The 22,962-nt window shown below is 35.6% G+C and overlaps 1 protein-coding gene across 1 annotated transcript; it reads right to left on the bottom strand.

The window, feature by feature from the left end:
* Positions 1 to 6,453: 6,453 nt before the first annotated feature.
* On the bottom strand, positions 6,454 to 7,278 carry LOC144440678 (uncharacterized). The gene has a single exon (XM_078130062.1). The coding sequence runs from the start codon at positions 7,276 to 7,278 to the stop codon at positions 6,454 to 6,456; it is 825 nt and encodes a 274-aa protein (XP_077986188.1).
* Positions 7,279 to 22,962: the final 15,684 nt, after the last annotated feature.

Below are 22,962 nucleotides of genomic sequence, written 5' to 3'. Positions count from 1 at the left end.
TACAACAATTTGGTTATGTGTGATTGAGATACTGCACTAGGGTCTCCGTGATGATACCTGAAAGAAATAATGTTTTTCATTATCATATACCCATCAGATATAGACCGTATTGATGTATTAGAAATTACAATAATTATTGATTTTAAAAACCGGTGTATACTGATGGGCCTTTTAAATCCGCAGCTACTCGCCTTTGAGGGACATCTATTGACCTGATCTCTAGAGAACAATTACTTTGGGTTACTAAATAACAAGAAACCTGACATATCTTAACAGGCTTAAACCCCCCCCCCCACCCTTAATACAAACACCTGACCTCAGCTGACCTACCTTAACTGAAAGAAATTAATTAAGCCTTAATTAATTACAAGGGGTGGGGCCGGGGAAATAAGGGAGGGTCACATTTTGATTTTGACTAATTTATTATCAGATTTGCATTTTTTCTTAATCCCATTGCTGATAACAGTGCCATATCCAACTGCTGTCACATCCCACCACTGCCACCATTGTTCTGTAATATCGCACTATACGAAAAGTCATATTTGACCATATCTTTCCACCGGGGTAAATCTTTAGCAGACGATGTGTAAATGTGGTGAGCATGAGACGAAGTTCCACCTTTTACTGAATTTACCCCCAATGCTCTCTCCCCTGGGGCTGTAGACAGTCAAAAGTGCCACTTCTTGATATACTACCCCTGTACAGAGATGGTGGTTATGTGGGTCACAGGTAGGGTAAATGTGGGTAAATTGGACTTTTCGTGTAGTATATCTGAAGATATCAGTCAAATCGATTCTTAGATTCCTGCAGTGAATCAAGTGTTAGGAGATGAGTTTCACAGGAATGAAGGGGTCAGTGTAGCAATGTATTCAGGGTATAGTGTGGTAGAGTAGGGATTTTGACTTTAGACCCGAGTATTGTCAGTAGAGTACTCATCAGACTAGTCTTTTGTGGGTTTTTGCAATAGTCAACTTCTGATAACATCATTTTCATAAATTTCTTGGCTGCATCTGGTCCCCTATACATAACACTTTCTTTACTGAATGTGTCATCATGACAACAGACAAGTTTATAACCAAAACTACATACTTCATGCTTTTGGTAACGGTGTGTGTATACTGTGTTTTCGTTAGGATGGCAGGTATTCACTGTTTTGAGTTATAGATTCAAAATAAATAACAAATGAAGCATTTAATTGTTTTGGGTAATTTTTAAATGATAACCACTTGTTCTTCTCAGTTGGCATTCGTATAGCTTGTGTCCCATTTATTTCAAAACTAATAGGAATGTGTTGCTCTAAAATCTCTACAGTTGTAAAGTGTTGTAAACAATATCTACAGAAATGCTTTCTTCCTTTATAGTTTGTTATACTGTACATGAATCGATTAAAGTCTTTAATCCAGACATAATGACTTTTATCACCATGACTTATTCGTAGTAAGTCAAGGTGATCTTTATAAGTTTGTTTATTAACATAAATTGGATATGCTTTTTTATTTTCATACCCAAATACAGAAATAGATATATTGTTTTGTTTTTCAATCTTTGGAATTTGTTTTATAGTAACTGGGAATATTATTCCTTTATAATCTACATCAACGATGTGTTGACTGTATAAAGATGGTCTATTTTTCTTAATTCTGACTGGAAACTTATATGCTAAGTGACACCATCTAAAACATTCTTGTCATAGTTTTGTATATTAATGAGACCTTTCATTGGATTTTGTAACTCTTTTGGTAATTTAATATATGAGTTACCTTGTAGAGGGTTGTATCGTGCAATATTTCCATAAAGATTATGAAGTGCTTTTATTTGCCAACCAGATCCTTCACGTAACCATTTGGTAATGTGTTCAATAATTCTTTCGAAACTTGCATTCACTTGTTACTCTATTTGTTCAGTAGTTATTATTTGTAATGAATTACTATTAAAATAACCATCACTTGTTATCTCCTCCATGTTTTTACCACTTTTAACACATTTTATCTTCAAGGTTAATATCGCTTTTATTCCATCTGTATCTTGTAAACTTTGTTCTAAGATTTCCTTTATTAACAATTTATTTTTAGTTAATTGTGTTTGAGGTTCGTTCCCAGTTATATCAATTTCATATGACTTCACATATCCTTTAAAAGCGCTCTCGAGTTCATGGTATTTGGGTGGTATAAAAACACCACCTACATGTCGGTAGCCTCTGTTAATAAGAGTTTGATATGTATCATTACCTATTTTAACAATACGTTTTGTGATAGGATTCATGATATATTCTTCTGTTAATGGTCGAGGAAGATTATTAGGCACCGGCCAATCCAAAATATTATCTTCCCTTAGAGGTGTGGTATTAGGAATGGGTTGTAAAACACCATTCTGTATAAGCTTAAAGTACACATGACCACCGATTTTTATCATTCGGTTAGTGAATTGATTCTGAATCTTAACCATGTTATATAAATAAAATATATTTTTATCCATATTTATATAATATTGTATTTGATCAATTGGTAATTCACAACTTATAAATTTTCTTTCTATGTCTATACAATGCAAAATAACTACCTAATTCTAAACCACATTCACAGAAATATCTCTTGGGTTCTTTAACGCAATGTGTTCCTCTGTTAAGATGTTTCCTTAAATGACACACATATTTATCAATCTGATTAAAATCCGATGTAGATGTCGGCTAATCGTGCATTGCTATCTTACCATCGTTATTTAGCTTGAATTGACCTTCGTAGTACATGTTTACGTTTTTAGCCTGATCGCCTCCTCTACAGGAGGCGATCAGGCTAAAAAATGTAAACATGTACCAAGAAGGTCAATTCAGGCAAAATAACGAAGGTAAAATAGCAATGAACGATTAGCCGACATCTACATCGGATTTTAATCAGATTGACATATTTATATGCAAACTTACATTTATCACATGTGAACTCTGTATAAACAAGATCACATGTTGGGCATACATAAGGATATTGACATTTTTTATTCTTCTTTTATATTTCCATGTTTAATAAAATTATGTCTATGTTTAAAACGCTTGTTGCATTTTTTACATTTGAAGTCAGGCGCTGACCTACCACAAATAACATGGTATGTACTACTATACATATATTTAATAATGATTTGTTTAGATGGTCGCCCCAAAGGTCATACAGGTGAAGGACGATGACGTCATAATTGATATGTAAATGTATTGACCTTTGAACCCTCCGAACAGTATGTTGTGCCTATTTAAACCATGGTCGGGAGTAGTAATAACCTAAGGTCGTTGTCCTCTAAGGGGTGAAGAGGGTTGTTGTTCACTGTCGTTCCAGATACCCTTATCTATAAAACGGCAGTGAACAAGAAAGGCCATATTTGTATTTACTAAAATTTAACATAGATTGGACAATGAGATGTATCAGGGTGGCACTGAATTTTCCAAAAGAGACACGTAACACATTTCACAGTTCATAGTTCTCGAACACCAAATCCCACAATACGATTTGTGTTGTTACACAACCTCCCATGCTGTGTCATAGTATAGTAGTGTGTGCACGTGTGCTACCTGACCTATATATACTTATTTATATTCTGAAACAAACTCATGGGCCAATTGCCCAATTAACACATTGCGCATTGAGTGTAAACATCTTCTGATCAGACTAATGGCAGTACACTGCCAGTGCCAGCAAGATCTATCGACAAACAAGTAAACGCCTAACCCCGAAATCACTGAGTTCCTAAATTTGCCAGGGTATAAGGTCAAAATACCTCATTTCTTTTCAGTCATTGACTGCTGAATACCCAGACGTCATCATAGGCACTGAGTCATGGCTAAACAAGGATATCACAATTGGAGAAACATTTCTAGATGACTACCAAGTTTTCAGGAGGTACCGTATCCATGCCACATAATGAGGCGGGTTTATAGCAATCAATAATAAAATAATTGCTACAGAAAGGCCAGATTTGGCCAATGATTGTAAAATTGTTTGGGTTACGATATTACTCACCTAAAATGACTAAAATCATTATTGATGCAATTTTACATACCTCCATCAACTGTTTCCATATATCAATGGACTACTGAAATCGCTTGGAAAGTACCTGATCATGCTCATGTATGGCTGCTAGGATTATGAAATTAGAGGACAGATACACAGAAAACAGAAAATGTACATTAAGACTTGAACATATGGCAATTATCGTGGATAAAAATAGTAGCAGTGAAGTTACCTTATTAGAATATAGTTTTTGAAGCGAGTAGTACCTTTCGTCCGAATCACTCAGCCGTCATCAGCATAATGATTTAATGTCGTTTGGTCAGGTGACTTCGTAGTGGAATCACCTGACAGTTGACTATTGTAAATAGGTGGGAGATGGTATCCATTGTCACGGTGTTGACGGACGGCTGGTGTTCTCTAATTTAAATGCCATTCTCATATTTTACTAGGCCAACATTTGTCTTCTCTGCCCATGACCTTTGACTTACTAAACTGTATTTTTCCAGTTATAGCTAATATTATCTACATTACTGAAGGTCAATTTGAATTCGAAAAATGAAAAACAAATTACCACTGTATGTTTTAGAATTAAGATATAGAATAGACGTATGGAATTAAAAAAAATAAATTCCATCACATCCTACAGCTGTTAATTAATGTACAATACTTCTTATTAATTCATTGAAGCCAGTGGGCAGTCAAAGTCAAAGACCTCAAGAAAAATGAAAACTATACCTTTCTCGCCATAAGAGGTGGACCGGTGACAAGCACCTACACCATATCGTTGGGGACGTGCTTGCTAAGCCAAACATTTCTACTGTTCTTCTCCATACTTGAATACACACACACACACACACACACACACACACACACACACCAACAACAACAACAACAACAACAACAACAACACCAAATGGGCAGGTAAAGCAGCTTAGATTTACTACTAAGGGCGTGATTGTTAAGTTTAAACTATTCTCCTCCAGTAACTACTTTCATAATTATGATTTGGAGAACATTGACAGTGTAAGTGGCCGATAAGATGTAACGATAATTGATAAAAGTCTTCATTTTCAATTCACACACTTTTCACTCGATAGTAATTTAACCAAAATTAAAACACAATAGGTGTTGCAACTTTGATGAAATAGAACTTTATTTATATTTCATTACACATTGTTGTGCTTAATAAATGTGCCTTGTTACATTTCCTAGCGAAAGAGTTGTTAAATCACTTCTTTACGGTGGCCCATAGGTGACAACACAAAAGCTATTGCTTTGAATAAAACTTTTAATTCTTGAAAGGAAACTTTTACTTTCCGAGAGTAAACTTTTCATTCTTTGAATAAAACTATTCTTTCCAACAGTAAACTTTTAATTCTTTAAACACAACTTTACTTTCCAAAGAATGAACTTTGAATTTTTGAAAGGAAACTTTTATATTTCGAGAGTAAACTTTTAATTCTTTGAACAAAACCTTTCCTTCCAAAGAACACACTTTTAATTCTTTGAACAAAATATTTTCCCAAAGAAAGAACTTTTAATTCTTGAAAGGAAACATTTCTCTTTCGAAGCTTGACATAGCTTACTTATTAAACTTACTAGTCTATCATCTTTGAAGTCAATGTACATGTTAACAGGAAACTTAGTTCTGAACTCTGGTTCATTAACTGGATAGTTTTAAAAAATGTCTGCCAACTTAATTACAATTACCATGAATGTGTCCGTCAACAAGCATTCATACTAATAGTTTCTTTTTAGTTTTACACCCGTTTGTTGTAAAGTGTGCATAAAATACATGTATATAGCTCAACCTAATGTAAAGGCTATCCGTGTCTTCGCATATCTTCTCGCATCTAGCTCAATGAGGTCCTGAGATGAAATTGCAAAAATCCAAAACAAGCCACCCACACAGTCATTAAGACATTGTCATTGTTAATCAATCACAGAATTCAGCTCAATAATAAATTAGCGTTTATTGGAGGCCGTTACATAAATGTCCATATTTGGTACATTTGTCATGTCAGGATGATACTTGTCCACTGTTTACATCATTCTATATGGCGATCATTCCTAATAGCTGGAGGGAGTGGGGGGGGGAGGGGCGGTTACAAATTCGCATAAGTAATTTTTGGTTCAGGATTTCTAATTAAGCTATACGGGGTGAAGAGAGATCTCGAGATTTGAATAACGGATACTATCTTGACTACTCTCAAATGCAAAATTGATTTATCTTTAGACCAAGTTGTTAACCACTAAGCTGTAAAGTGGTACATAACAAGCTGTGTTTTGATCAATATTCCTCTTATATTGAATACGATAACGAGTAAGTATTATAGTAATATACACTGTATGGTGTCTTTAATTAAAATAATTAACACTAAAACACTTTTTACGTTTCACTGCTGGGTATTATATAATCATATTTTCACTAATTATGCCATTTTACAATAAAACAATTTGTTTATAATTTGTGACGAATCATTTCCTCATATAGCGGCATGAATGTTTCACTCCATTTTTGCAGCTCCTCTGGTAATTCTGATAGGTCGATATTTTGATCTGACGAAGGGTGGAAATTTGAACTACGCATAGAGGTGCCATGATGTGCTTCCATGTATTCAGGGTCATCCCTTAGAATTTCAACGAAATGTCCGGAATTCCCAGGTTTCCAGTTGAGGAAGGATTCCTTGAAAGTAATTCCAGTTGCCTGGCAGTATTTCTGTAGTGTTTCCCTGGGTGAATTGGCCAGATCTTCTGAATCTATTACTATAGGTCGTTGGTTGCGGTCTTCCATCATGTACTTGAAAAGTTGATAAACAGGTAACACGCTCCCATCTTGCTTGGTAAGCTCAATCAACGTTTCACCATCGAAGAGGTGAGATAAGAGTGCCTTTGTTGCTCTGTAATATGACAGGACAGAAGCGCGAGGATTTCGAACCAGGAACGTATTCACATAACCTCTTGGAATATACTTGTAATGATCTCTGTCAACTAGTGCTGAGGCCCCTTCCTTTGCAAACACTGCTGTCTTTCCAGGAAATGACTTTTCGAGTTTTGCTTTGATATCACTATACCTAAATCCCTGCATTGGAAGGGTCAGTCTATTACCAATAAGTTTCTCATGACATTGCTGTTCCTCCCCTCGAAAGTACGCATTGTAAAACTCTTCGTGGAAGACCTTGATATTTTCGTCGGATGCAATTGCCATCTCAAGAGCAGTTGATCTCGACCTTAAATGGACCCATAGAATCACTCTCGTTGACGGTGACAGATCTTCAGAGGCCATGGTAGAGTGGTTAATGGTTGACAACTTGGCTGAACGACTGTATACAACAATTTGGTTATGTGTGATTGAGATACTGCAAAGTGATGATACCTGAAAGGAATGATATTTTTCATTATCATATATTCATCAGATATAGACCGTATTGATGTATTAGAAATAACAATAATAATTGACTTTAAAAACCGGTGTATACTGACGGGCCTTTTAAACCCAGTTCTACTCGCCTTTGATACCTTCCAGTTGTTGGTTATACACATGTACAATGGGAACAGGTTGAATAAGTCAAACAATCATTCAAAACTCAGCAGCCCGACTTAAGGAAATATGTGACCATGTTACTCCAATTCTTCATGATTTACATTGGCTCCCTGTTCAGCAGTGAATTGAAATCAAAATTTTAAGTATTACTTTTAAAGTTCTCGATGGAATTGCACCATCTTTTATATTAAAGCTAACTGCTCACAAGACGGGCCACTGATCTTACCCTTCGTTCGCAGTCCAATGGTGCCATTAATTTTAAATCGGCATATTGGCTGTACTATATATTATGGTAATCTAGCTTCAATCTGTGGCGCCCCGGACCCTCGTCTATGGGCCGGAATCCCTTGCCATCACATATCCCAGCTTCTCCTTCTTCATTTCGAGAGTACCATTTTAGGTCATTTTATCATTTGACATTTTTAAATATTTTACCTTTATGTATAGGTAAGGTTGTGCTAGTTTTTATTGCATTTTATCAGCTTTTCGAATGGATTATTTTGTTGTTTTTTATTCATTCCAGTTGTACAGCACATAATTTTTAATGTAATGCGCTTTGTAAGAAATAAAGGTTATGATCATAAGTATTCGAGGACTAGATATAACTGCAAAAACATTTTTTTAAACTTAAATTTGATACATCACATAACACAAACTACTTTCTTTTTGATATGTGGATGTCGACGAATTAGCCAGGATTCGACCTACCTACCGAGAGAGGCTGTCAGAAAAGGACATGTTTGCGACAATGCAACGGGGTTTAAAGGTGTCACGCTGTGACATCACATGATATACATTGTGTCTTGTTTGTTGAACGATTAAATCCTAGGATAGCGATGTAATTTACTTATATGAAATCCAAAAAAAATGTATTTTTGCATACTACCAATGTTTTCCCACTGTAAGTCGTCATGTTATGTCAGTTTATTTAACATATGTCATATCGTTAAAATAATTTATGGCTAAACAACTTGCTAACTCGACAACTGTGGCCATTTTATACTTGAATAATCGTACCACTCAGACAGTTACTGCACTTTGCCCTTTAATTTTTTGTCGATCATTTTATTTATCAACATATATACCTTGTTTGTGACTGAATTCTGCAAGCTACATCTCTTCATATGGCGACAGCTATCTTTTTGATTTCCTGACACAATTTTACATGTTGACAGCTGTTGCTGAGTGGTTAGAAATATACTTTTGTATTTTCCTAAATTTTAACATTGATATTTTATACGCTATCCTCCAAATCTCGCTCGTGGTACGCAGATCTTCTACGAGTAAGAATGATAAGAGTATGAAATGAAGCATATAATTCATGATATTAAATATAATTTACAAACTATTCACTAATTCAGTGGTGTGATTCTAACACACAATAACAAGTATGACATCAAGTCAGATTGTCAGCAAATGTATAGTTGTCAGGGAGGTCACATTTTCAAAACATTGTATAGTTTAATCTCTATCTAAAGGATCCTTATTTTGGTGACGAATGTATTCTACACCATATCAAAACTAAATCTGAGTTTCAAAAGTGTGATGTTTACCTTGACCTGTGCTATTTGATGATGTTGTAGTCCACACTCTTAGATCTGTACTGATGTCTCCTCTGTTAAGGACACTTGACTTTAGAAACGCTACCAATGAAAGACTGTATTATACACTAAGTGGAGTTAATATTTAACAAATGGCACTATACCAAAGTTTGATGTGAATTGTGGGCACAAATTATATTGAATTCCGAATCGTAATGGGTCCAAACGGGCATCCATTTTCCTGATCTCTAGAGAACAATTACTTTGGGTTACTAAATAACAAGAAACCTGGCATATCTTAACAGGCTTACCCCCCCCCCCCACCCTTAATACAAACACCTGACCTCAGCTGACCTGCCTACACTGAAATAAATATATTAAGCCTTAATTAATTACAAGGAGTAGGGCCGGGGATATATAGGGGAGGGTCACAGTTTAATTTTGACTCTATTATCAAACTTTACATTATTTCTTAATCCCATCGCTGCCACCGGTGCCACATCCCACCAATGCCACCATTGTACTGTAATATCACACTATTCGAAAAGTCATATTTGACCCAATCTGATTAAAATCCGATGTAGATGTCGGCTAATCGTTCATTGCTATTTTACCTTCGTTATTTTGCCTGAATTGACCTTCTTTTTACATGTTTACATTTTTTCAGCCTGATCGCCTCCTCTACATCTGAACAGGCGCACATGCAAACGAATTTCTGCTCAGTGAGACACACAGCCAATCAGGTTGCGTCTTACTTGTCATGGGCATACATGTACGCATTGAATATCAACAAACATCAACAAACATTGAATACCAACAGGAAGTCCAGTAATGGAACGCGTAGGCGTTCTCTGCAGTAGGCTTCTCCTCGAACGTAATCAGGTTGCGTCTTACTGAAGACAGTTGTAGTGTACGCAGCGCAATGCAATTCAATGCAAAGCGACCGAAATTTTCACGATGAGGACTTTTTTTAGAAATTATATCTTAAATTTTACAATTGAATCCTGCATAAATGGATGCAAATAGAAGCAAATACTTGTACTCTCACATAACTAGGTGAATCCTGCAGATCTTAGACATGCAGTTAATGTTTACATTCTCTTCACATGTAATGGGGCTTATTCTCTTCACATGGGGCTTGGGCTCAATGAGTGATCTAATCGTTGAAACAAACAAACAAACAATCAAACAAACAAACAAACAAGCAAACAAACAACACATGAAGGTAAAAAAATATGGGATGAAATAATGTAAATAAAGGTATTTATCCATAGAAATTGACAGTCATATTGCCATCACACTACATATAACTTTATAAGAACAGAGGTCCTGGTCCCCACCTATAAGTTTACAGGTCTACAGGTAGGACCAGTACTACTCCTCACCTCTTACATATATAGTGTGATGGCAATATGACTGTCAATTTCTTTAGATAGATACCTTTATTTACATTGTTACTTCATCCTATAATTTTCAACGTCATATGTTGTTTGTTTGTTTGTTTGTTTGTTTGTTTGTTTGAATGGTTAGATCACTAGTTGAGTCCAAGCCCCCTGTGGTCTGTGATGCTGTAAAGCTGTCAATGTTGCTTGCAGGTTTATTATTCTTTGTATAACTCGTCATCTTCCACAAATTCTGCACTTTGAAACCAAAGCCTTTATTTTGACAGTCAATGCAACCCAGTCATGTTTCAGTGCCATTTACGCTATGCTTTTTGTGACAAGTCTTTCACTACGTTACATTTTCCTGCCTTGAAATAAATGCATGCTGTTCATATGAAACACTGACTCATACTTTGTTTTAAAAACCCATCTATTTATTTTTTCTAAATTGTTGGATGTGGTGAATGCTGTTTGTGTTTAATAGTTGTGTGTTGAGTTGGTGAACATGCTTTCAACTGTACCAAAATAATCTCATAGCTTTCTCAGCATTAAAAGAGGATTATGTTACTTGATTAGCCATACTGCTCTTTGTTAGCCTATATCTGATGGGATGGGTCATGTTCACACATCACATCATTTCAGTAGTTTTTGGAATCTTTTCATAGCTTACTTTGTACACAAGTTTTCCAATGTACTCCCTTGCATTTTACAATCAGCTTTGTCTAAATACATATGTTTGTTGTTAATTCAAAATTTGCATCAAAACAGTGCTATAGAGAAAAACAGCATAAGACTGTAATCTTGCGCAGATACTTTCTAATTGGTGTTGTGATGAGATGAAATTCCATTCATTATGCCAATCAAAATTCTATGTAATTTGACTTCTGTAGATATCTATAATAAATGTTCATGCAAAACATTGATAAAGAAATTTTCAGCAGAGCATACAATCTACACTATTTCTTTCACTGGTAAAAATATTTAAGGGCATCTAAGCTCTTGGTGTAGCATGTCTATGAATGACCAGCTTGTTTTAATGCCTCCTTTTTTGCTTTTTCTGTTTGTCTCTTATCTTAAGATTTCACATAAATTCAACAGTGCCCTAACTCATTGCCCTATTGGCAATCTTAGGTACACTCGTTCTAAATTTAACAGAGATATGTTTAATATCTGACTACATATTCACTAAGAATGAAAGACCATCAAGATTGCGATCGGTTCAAACTGTAAAGTAGTAGTAGTAGTAAAGGTAGATCCAGCCGTTGTACTTCGGCTCAGGAAGTTGAATTACTGGACTTCCTGTTGATATTCAATGTTTGTTGATATTTGTTGATATTCAATGCGTAAGTAAGTAAGACGCAACATAATTGGCTGTGTGTCTCACTGAGCAGAAATTCGTTTGTGCGCCAGTTCAGATGTAGAGGAGGCGATCAGGCTAAGAAATGTAAACATGTACCAAGAAGGTCAATTCAGGCAAAATAACGAAGGTAAAATAGCAATGAACGATTAGCCGACATATACATCGGATTTTAATCAGATTGTATTTGACCATATCTTTCCACCGGGGTAAATCTTTAGCAGACGATGTGTTTAAATGTGGTGAATATGAGACGAAGTGGCACCTTTGACTTAATTCACCTCCGGTGATCTCTCCCCTGGGGGCTGTAGACCGTCAAAAGTGGCACTGTGTTATATACTATCCCTGGACAGAGATGGTGGTTATGTGGGTCAGAGGTAGGGTAAGGGTTGGGTAAAGGTGGAAAAATTGGACTTTTCGTGTAGTGTATCTGAACATATCAGTAAAATCGTTTCTTAAATCAATGCAGTGAATCAATTGTTAGTTGAACTGTTAGGAGATGAGTAATAATAATATATAATAATATAGTTTATTGTATTCAAAGGCCTCCGGCCCATATACAAATTATCGTTTCAGTACAAAATATTATATTACATCACACGGTTGCAAATCAAAATAAAATCTCTCTTCTTAAACGCCAATTGAATAAATTTACAAAGTTTGTACAGAACATCTGTGTCCCTAGTCCTCATAATTCGTTGAAATTTAATAATGGTTGGTTCTGACTGGTATTCAAGTGGAAGGTATTCCTTCCTGAGAACGTCATATTGTGAACACATTAAGAGAAAATGAAATTCATCCTCTACTTCACTCGAGTTACATATCTTACAGACTCTGAGGTGTGGGTCAATATCATGATGTCTTCCCTCCTCGATTGCCAATGAGGTTGATGAGCAGCGAAAACGGGCAAATGCCTGAATACATGTTCTGTTGCAGTTCAAAGTTAGATATTTTTCTGGTTCGAGTATATTTTTGAAAATTATATATGTGCGCAGTTTTGGTTTCTGAGACAGACTGGTACGCCATTGTTGTTTACAGATATCTGACACACGAGTGGTAAATTCATTTATAAACTTTTGCTTGTCGCCGACCTCTTTGGCTAGCCAAACATAACCAAAGCCATAAGAAAATAGCGTGTTCTTTATGGACGTAGCCCAAGTGTGTCTGCCTAACGCGTCTAGTTTATACATCATCATGTAAGCTTGTTTTGGCAGCCTGTCATCTGGCATTTCAATTAATTTCAGCCAGTAGTTTATGCATCGCTTTAGAGTATGAAAGTACACAGGTAGTCGGCCACATTCGCCCAAAACTGCTTCATTAGAAGTATTATAGGAGACACCAAGGAAAGTTATACACCACTTTCTTTGGACCTTTTCGATGGCATCATGATATTGGTGGCCCCAGACCTCTGCGCCATAACATAAAATTGGTAGTATCATGGTATCGAAGACCCTGAAATGACAGTTGTATAGCAAATTGCCGATACGATACGATGCGACAGAAATAATTTTCATAGCTTTACTTGCCTGGTCTGCTAAATTCGAAATGGCTTTAGAGAAAGAATTTCTTCACGATAAAAGGAGACCCAAGTATTTATAGTATGAAACTACTTCTATTTTGGACTACCCGAAATACCAGTTTTCAAATTGTGATCTATGCCCACCTTTCCGGAAGATAACTGCTTTGGTTTTTTCTAAGTTAATATCCATGTGCCATTTAGTGCAAAATTGACATAATATATCAATAAGCTTCTGTAAATTTCCAGCTGAGTCTGCGAACAGAACAATGTCATCAGCATAAAGAAGACAGAAAATGTTGTAGGAGATGAGTGTTACATGAATGAAGGGGAACAGTGTAGCAATGCATACTGGGTATACTGTGGTAGAATAGGGATTTGACTTTGGACCCTACTATTGTCCTCAGTACTTCATCGAACTAATCATTTGTGGGGTTTGGCCTTCAGAAGTCGAGGCCTTCCCACCTCCTTGTAATTAAACTGAATGCTCTATAACCATAACATCCTAAATGGAGAAAGAGATGACGAAGGCTACTTGCAGTGACCATTTGTATTTAATGGAGTAGTGACCACAGTGTAAACAATACAACAGCCTTGACTGAGCATGACATAACGGCTATTCACAAATAATCAAATTTAATTAGAGAATGTCTATGTGCTATTTCAACATGACCCTGTAACTGTAACATTATCGAGATCCCTTTAATCACCCAAACCCCTCTCCCCATCCCTCAACCAATTGCAAGCGCACCTCCACCGTCAACACTGATGAACCATCGTATTGTTCATGTAGAATATCAAATTTCTGTTTCTCATATATTTAGTTGTACTAATGTTTCTTCTATTTGTACATCATACAATGTTACAAGGAGAGAGTTGTTCTCCTAGTGTAAACTTCAAGATAATAAATGATCTAGTCGGGAATGCATAGAATGGCCAGAACACTTGTCGTTATCACTTTAAAAGAATACATTAGAATATTCTTTGAGACACAATGACAAATGTCTAGGCTACAAATTGGTTGATATTTAATAAAATCATTCTTCGCGGGTACTACCTGACATATCCCAAAGGAAGTAGGAGAATTTACAACAGAGTGAATGAGAGATGAGAAAATATTTTGGTAAAAATACTGAAATGAAGGCAAGAATTTCAACCCTAGCCCCCCCCCCCCGGCTACACAGCCTCATGTAATACATTATCATTCAACTGCATGGATATATTGTCTGATTTGATGTCATTTTCTTCAAAGAATCAATCTTGAGAGAGAGAGAGAGAGAGAGAGAGAGAGAGAGAGAGAGAGAGAGAGAGAGAGAGAGAGAGAGAGAGAGAGAGAGAGAGAGAGAGAGAGAGAGAGAGAGAGAGAGAGAGAGAGAGAGAGAGAACAAGCAGACTGGAGAGAGATTAAGACATACGCATTCTAATGGCTGAAACTCACCAAATTACTGAATATAGGCTGAAGAAGTTATTGCGGCAAAGCAGAACTATTCGTATACGATTGCTCATGAGTTTTGTTCAAATAAAATATTTTGTGTCCCCCACCCTTGATACCTTCAAATCGTCATGGCCCTCCCTTTCTATACCACAATTTGTTTCGTGTTCCCACTTCTCCTCAGCTCCAATCCTTGCCGTAATTTCTGCTTGCTCCCTAATAACCCCTAAATGACAAATACCCCTCTCCTTTGGTGAATAGATTGTAAATGAAGCCTAAAGCTACGGATTTCTTCTATTTGTGTCCCCTATTCCTTAATTAAATACTGACACAAACATTAGGCTGAGGTCAGAATTTACGGCGGGGGATGGAGCTAAGGAGAAATTATTTTGGTGAAAAAAATATATTGCGGCCCCAAGCCCCAACCCGCGCTCTCAAATATTTCTTGTCTCTCCCACCCCCTTCCCCCCAATGAACTCAATAATTTTCGTAGCCCCCACCCGGCTACAAATATACAAATATAGATTAAAGTGTACTAATAAAATCCGGCTGAGAGAGAGAGAGGGGGGGGGGGTACAGACAGACAGACAGACAGACAGACAGACAGACAGACAGACAGACAGAGGAAGACATACTCAAATATATTCGCATTGTTGTTACCCAACTCATCACTGATTTTAGGTTTAGAAGGCTAGGTATTGTAGTGAAGAAATTTTTCAATCTACTCAGTAAACAACCACTCCTGAGGTTTATAATTTCATTCACATCTTGAGCAAACTATTTCGCAACCCCCACCTCCCCATCAGAATGTTCATCCCCTTTGAACCCTTAATTTATTTCATGAACCCCCACCCCCCACCCCCTTGACGTAAATCTAACACCAGCCCAACATAAGTCTGGCTGGTAAAGATTTACCATTGAGGGCGTGCTTGTTAAGTTAAAACTATTCTTCTGTTGCAGTAACTTGCACCCAAAACGTACCGTTGGGGGCGAAATTTATAAGCCAAAATATTTCTACTTTGACGCTGGTCAAGACTTACCACTGAGGGCGTACTGTTACATTTAAACTATAATTCTCCAACAATTACTGTCATAATTATGATTTTGGAACCATCAACCCTGTAAGTGTATGATAAGGTGGAAAGATAAATCACAAAACTCTTCACTGTCAATTCACACACTTTTCACTCGACAGTAATTTCACCAAAATCCGAAACACTGAAACAAGAGGTTTTGCAATTTTGATCAAAGGCAACTTTATTTCTATTTCATTACACATTGTTATGCATAATAAATGTACATTGTTACATTTCCTAGCGAAAGTGTTGTTAAATCACTTTTTTATTATCAAAAATATAAAAATACACAATGTATATGACAAAATATATTCTTCCAAAATACTTTATAAACTATACTGCCTATCCAGAGTTCGATATATAAAAAACTAATATAAAATATCAATGACACTCATTTTGGTAATAATTTGTAAAAGTGATCCTTTTCACATTAGAAAATTATATTGTCAATAAGAATTACAATTTCATGTATCGAGGCAATACTGAAATCTAGTAGTATTTTGTAAAATTTACTCCTGAAGACATTTTCACAAACCTTGTTGAAATATGTGCTTGTTACATTATGCTTCTTGTATATTTACATTTGTTTTCACAGCGCTAAATTGTTTGATGTGTTTTGCTTCCAAACCCATTCATACTTCATTAATTATTGAAATAATGCTGACAAGATGACGAACCTTCTCAAATGCATCTACATTACAATTGAAAATGCCAATTTTCTATATTTACAAACAAAAACAAGTTACATATTCATGATAACACAAGTTACAAGTTACAAGTTACATATTAATGTTAACTTTCAACATTTCTATGACACTTGACACGTTAATATTTATCACAACTCTAATATAATCAACTGAACTGGTCACTACTACATGTATTTGAACGTGGAAATAAATAAATAAGTAATTACACAAAAAATAATGTATACTATCATACATGCACTAGTAGACAGTAGGGTGTCGTATCATACAAGTACAGATTTAAAAGTATAATTACAACATACTTCTGTCGGTACGGTGTCTGCTTGTATTCGTTACAAAGTGAGTACTTCAATCAGAAACCAAAGTCATCCAAATCAATCATCGAAAAAAGCTATTTCAATCATTTAAGAGTTATAACACTCATGGATTTATGTTCTTAACAGGTGATGAATAGAACGACACTTTGTGAACATAATCATAATAACAACATCCAACATTATTTAGGTCATAAACTTCATACTCACAAAAATCTAATGCACGTTTGGGTAACAGTTGATCCTCTCTAGATTTAAATATGCCTGGTTCAAAATCTGAAACTAATTCAATGGATATACATGCTAACCGACATTGCCTCGCTGACATTAATGTCCATACTGGAAGCAATAAATGTTCAATACATAACAATAAAGTTTCTCTAAAATCATCATGCATCATGAAATACATGGCCTTGAGAGTAAATGACGTAAGTGATGAATTCACCTTCAAAGCTTGACATAGCTTACTTAGTACACTTACTAGTGTATCATTTTTGGACTCAAATTCCATGTGAAGAATGAGTGACTGTATGTGACTGTTGCATTGAATCAACTCACACAGACTATCAATCAAATCTAATGGGAGGTACAGACAGACTTCCTCCAATGATTTGTTAGTTTTCAGAACATTAATAATATGCTCCATATGTGTAGGTAGTGTAGCTACATTTCGAAACCCTAAGCTGAGTGATGTTATGGCAGAACTGACATGAGAAATAGCATCTGCAACTTTCAATACAAATCCTTCACTGTCATGATACTTGTTTAATTCTGTACAATACAGCTTTATAGACTTTGTTTGTGTTTGTTTAAGAAACTGACACAGATTATCTGTTGACCCTTCAGATACATCAATCTCATTCATTACATTGGATTGAATTTTCATCAAATTCATCATATTGATGGATGATATTATAGTAGGTAAATGTAATGAAAGTATCTGCAGATGTTCCTTCTTCTTAAGCAATGAAAGAAGATCGGATATACACTCTGATGATATGGCTTTACTCCCTATAAAAGGCGCTTGAACGTGACAGAAAAACTCCTCTAAATCTGTCAAAAGTGGTAAAACCTTAATACAGCATTTCAAACCCTCTTCACAGTTGTTTGCATCCACTGAACTAAACCCATGCCTATTATATACAATGCCAAAAGATTTCAAATTCTTCATTTCACATAACACAGGTACAATCGATGTAATTAATTTTGTTTCTCCACTGAGTTCAAGGCCTTTAATTGTGTTATATTCAGGTTCGTTCATCTGTTGTGAAGAATAGAGCAGCAGAAGCCTTCGAAAAATAGCAATAGTGTTATTTGATAGTGCGATGATATGCTTAATACGTTCATTCCTGGATGAAAATTGTAAACTCTCACATGTGCCACATGTAGAACTAGATTCACATATAACATATTGAGGTTTCCACTGTGAGATTAAATAGTGGATAAACATCTTATCATATTGACATTCCAATAAACACTCTAAACAAAATTCTATAGGTTTACACAATATCTGTAAAGTTTCAGGGTTTGAACCAGTTTGACATTTTACACTTTCTATACACATCACCTCAAAGAAAGGAGCAGCTCTGTCTTTAAGTAATCCTGAACAAAATAACAACATTTGCCTATTATTACACCACTCTTTCATTTGACATTTAAGATCTTCTGAAATGCTAGGTTGACCAATATTTTCACTCATATGCAGAGCACAAAAGTACTCCAACCATGTTTTATGACAAAAATAACAAAGCTTCCTAGGTGCTGTTAGTGAGATCCCTGAATCTTTAACTAACAATCCCAATGACAGTAATACAGGGTCTGGTAACTCACTTTGTTGAAATGTTTGATCACTGAGTATGAGCATGTTGTTTGATTTGATAGTATTATACACAAAATCAGACAATTGTTTAATCATATCTCGAACAACAATTGGTATTTCATCTTCATCAGTAAGCTTGTGAGACGATTCGTTGGTTTTGCTGCAGTATCTTTTCAATATACATTCTAACATTCGTGTATATAATTGTGTAACTCGTTGCGGGAAATGACCACTTTTACCACATTCTTGCCACAGTAGACACAGAAATGAAACATGTAATGGGTTACACAATAACTCATCGCTGACTTCACTCTTATCTAATTCGACAAACAAATTAGCAGCCATATCTTTACCCCCTTTCAATTCTTTGAAGTACTTCTCAATATAACTTCTCATGTCTTTCTTACTAAATCCCTTGATATCAAAGCGTACATCACATTTCTTTAAATCTTTATCACACTCATGTGGTCTTGTAGTTGCAACTACAGTACAGTCTGACAACATGGATTTGTTAACAATATCACAAATATCAGAGTCAGACTTAACAGAAGGATGTATTTCATCCAATGCATCCAAAACTAATAACAAAGACTCAGAGTGCTTATCAATATATTGGTGGAGGTTATCTTTAGTTACTTTGGCATCTTTAGGAAGTTGATCAAAAATACTATCAACAATATCATTCTTTGTGACATGCCTTAACTCTAACAGAAACAACATTTCAAACTGTGTAAGTTTACCACAAGCCCAATCATATGCCAACTTTCTACAAAAGATAGATTTGCCAATAGCAGGAGGCCCTTCAATACGAATACGTTTTGGTTTAAAACCTCTTACTTCTGTAAATATGTCAATATTACTGTCTATTGTTTCTTTACATTCAGGACCACCTCTCTTGCTGACTTCTTTCACTTCAAGTCTTGTGTAGACATCATCCAAATGAAAACTGAGGTTGTCATTCCATGGAAGTGGTTCAAACTCTGCCAATTCTGTTCTGTATCTGTCTTTGAGATATTTTATCAACCAAGGAATTCCTGTTGAACCATCACCTACACACATACATACATAAAATGTTTAGTTATTTGTTGTTGGAAAAACATAGCCACATCCACGCTTTGACACTTATTAAACCTAAGAAGTCTCAATATTAAGATAAAAGTTACAACTAGTGAATTAGTTGATAGCTAGTTGATGGTTATATCATGGTTACATTAAGTCTACAATCACTCCCATGTGTATATCAATACTGGTATTCTTTATAAAAATGCATAATGTTGAAAATGTTCCAGTGACTTAATCTGATGTCATTAGTCAGTTTCTGGAACACCACTAATGAATGTATACATTAATTTTGTAATGTGTGACATTCTTACAAAGCATTGTCTACATATAGATTTGTGATAACTGATTTTTACCTTGATCAGAATGCTGATCTGATCTGTCTTCCTTCAGAAATCTTTGTACCAAGTCTTGTCTTTTAACTTCACACAACAAGGACTCTAGTTGCGATGTATTAGATTTACTGATGACGTCCATCTCGCGTAGTTTGTTGAATAGATCAAACGTTTTTTCCATTTTCTCCAAATCCCCCTTTGGTATTCTCGTGTAGTAGTAACTTTTCATTTTTTCAAACTCTTCTGTGAGATAAGAATACAAATTAACAAGCAATGAGTAAATGTTGAAATATGTCACCAGAATTATGGCTTTGCTGATGATTTTGCTATTTTTCCAACTCTCAAGATTCCATCTTAGTAGTATCAATTATCAGATTAAGTAATTTCCATTTTCAGCAAGGACTATCTTATGCAAGTTATTGTATATTTATTTATTTGCATTTTGTCATGTGTTCACTTAGCTCATTTGCATATTTAACCCAATTAAAAAAAATATGACAAAGTTATTTTCACCACTGATTCGGAATACAACATTATCAAAAGAAGCTTGATTGACTTGAATGAGTGTAACAGTGCTGTTCGATAATATCAGCTTCACATTTGACAAACTATTTATTTGTCTCAAATTTATCCAGTCAAAAATAACATACCGCTATGGTTCCACATTTACTATCAGGAATGCATTAACATCATCCTGTTAGTATGCATTATAAACAAACAACCCCTTATGCCTTTGATATATTTGTACAATCGCCGAAAAAGCAAATAATTGTATAGTATGCGCACAGCCACTAGGGGTGCTGTTCTGAAAAAATGTTCACCATGAGAACCAGTACTATATAGAGATCTTACATTGAAAATATCAACAGTTTTCAAATTGTTAGAAAGTCACAACCCCTTCAATTATTAGTTGCTCTTTTCCTTTTATGATGAAGGAATATGTGTCCATGAAGTGACACACGTTTTTTTTTCATTACTTTAATTATTAACTCAAATGAAATCATGATACATCGTTTATACTTAGAAATACTGGCTAACAGTTATAGTGATAGTGAAAGAAATACTACACACCATCTGTAATTTCGTCAGACAATGCCACCAGCTTGACAATAAATGGATTTAAAAATCGTCTTTTATCTTCAGGCTCTTCTTGAGTTGTAGAAACAGCAGGCTGCCCTTTGGTTGCCATAGTTTCACTGTTATATATTGACGATACACTATGGATATCTGTAAGGGAAAAAATGATTCGAATTATGATAATATCAAAGACATGGCATGACCGATCAAGGACGTGACAGGCTGGTGTAATTTATGCACATATCTATTTATATCAACTTGACTAGGGTTCACACTGGGCACATTAAGTTGAGTCAGAGTGGACAATAGTCTTTTAACTCGACTTTTAACACCTTTAAAAGTTGTGAAATAAGTCAGGTTAGGTTAGTTAAGGTACGAAATGATGCAATGTACTTATGAAATCCAAAAATGTGACTTTGGCATAGTACCAATTTTTTCCTGCTTTAAGTCGTCATGGTGTGATTCTATCAAACAATAACAAGCGAGAATGAGTCAGGTTGACAGCAAAATGTATAGTTGTCAAGGAAATAACATTTTCAAAAAATCGGACAATTTAATCTCTGTTTAAAGTATCCTTATTTTAGTGACAAATGTATTGTACATCATATGAAACCTAAATCTGAGTTTCAAAATTTTGTTATTTACCTTGACTTGTGCTAGTTGATAATTTTGTAGTCGACACTCTTAGATCTGTACTGATGTCTCCTATGGACACTTTAGAAATGTTACCAATGAATAACTGTACTATAGTTAATAGTTAATAATTGGCACTATACCAAAGTTTGATGTGAATTGCGGGCATCAATTAAATTAGTCTGGATGCCGACGTGGTTTCTAACTAAACCACGTCTAGTCAAAGTCCCTCAATCAGCACAAAAAGTTGTTCATCCAATCAGTGAACCCTAACTGTTATAGTGACGTACAGTGTATAAGTAGCATCCTGAGCTGACAAATATACCATATTTGGATATTACATAACTGCCCCAATAAACTCTAACTTTATGAGGGACTGTGTTATTGGTTAGAAGTTTGTGATTGATTAACAAAGACATGATGTTACTGACTGTGTGGGTGGCTGCGAATGAATGTTAAATTGCATCTCGTGCATCTCAGGGCGTCATGAGTAACGACTTTGACTATACTGTGAGTGAAGGTGTAAATGGTAACGATACTGTATAGGAATTCGACTATGTGAGTGGAGGTGTAAATGGTAACGATACTGTATACTGTATATATATTGAATTTTGCACCGTTATTGGTCCAAAGGGACATCCATTGTCCTGAAGTCTATAGAACTATACTCTACATTAACGTTTGGTTACTAACAGCAGACTTGACATATCTTAACAAGCTTATCCCCACCCTCAATACAAACACTTGACCTCAGCTGTCCTACACACTGAAATAAATATATTAAACCTTAATTAATTACAAGGGGTAGGACCGGGGAAATAGGGGAGGATCACGTTTTAATTTTGACAAATTTATTATCAAACTTTACATTATTTCTTAATCCCATCACTGCCACCAGTGTCACATCCCACAACTGTCACATCCCACTACTGCCACCATTGTACTGTAATATCTGAACACATCAGTCAAATCGATTCCTAAATCCATGCAGTGAATCAATTGTTAGTTGTGGTGTTAGGAGATGAGTGTCACAGGAATGAAGGGGAACAGTGCAGCAATGCATACTGGGTATAGTGTGGTAGTGTAGGGATATTGACTTCGGACCTTAGTATTGTCAGTAGTGTACTCGTCAGACTAGTCTTTTGTGGGTTTTGGCCGTCAGATGGTATATGTCAAAATTC

Source organism: Glandiceps talaboti, chromosome 10 (assembly GCF_964340395.1).
Source record: "Glandiceps talaboti chromosome 10, keGlaTala1.1, whole genome shotgun sequence".
Taxonomy (NCBI): Eukaryota; Metazoa; Hemichordata; class Enteropneusta; family Spengelidae; genus Glandiceps; species Glandiceps talaboti.
Note: the sequence above shows the minus strand (reverse complement) of the source record. Positions and strands in the feature narration are given on the sequence as shown.

Coding starts and splice junctions, on each gene's coding strand:
- LOC144440678 (XM_078130062.1), bottom strand. CDS start 7,278: ATGGCCTCTGAAGATCTGTCACCGTCAACGAGAGTGATTCTATGGGTC.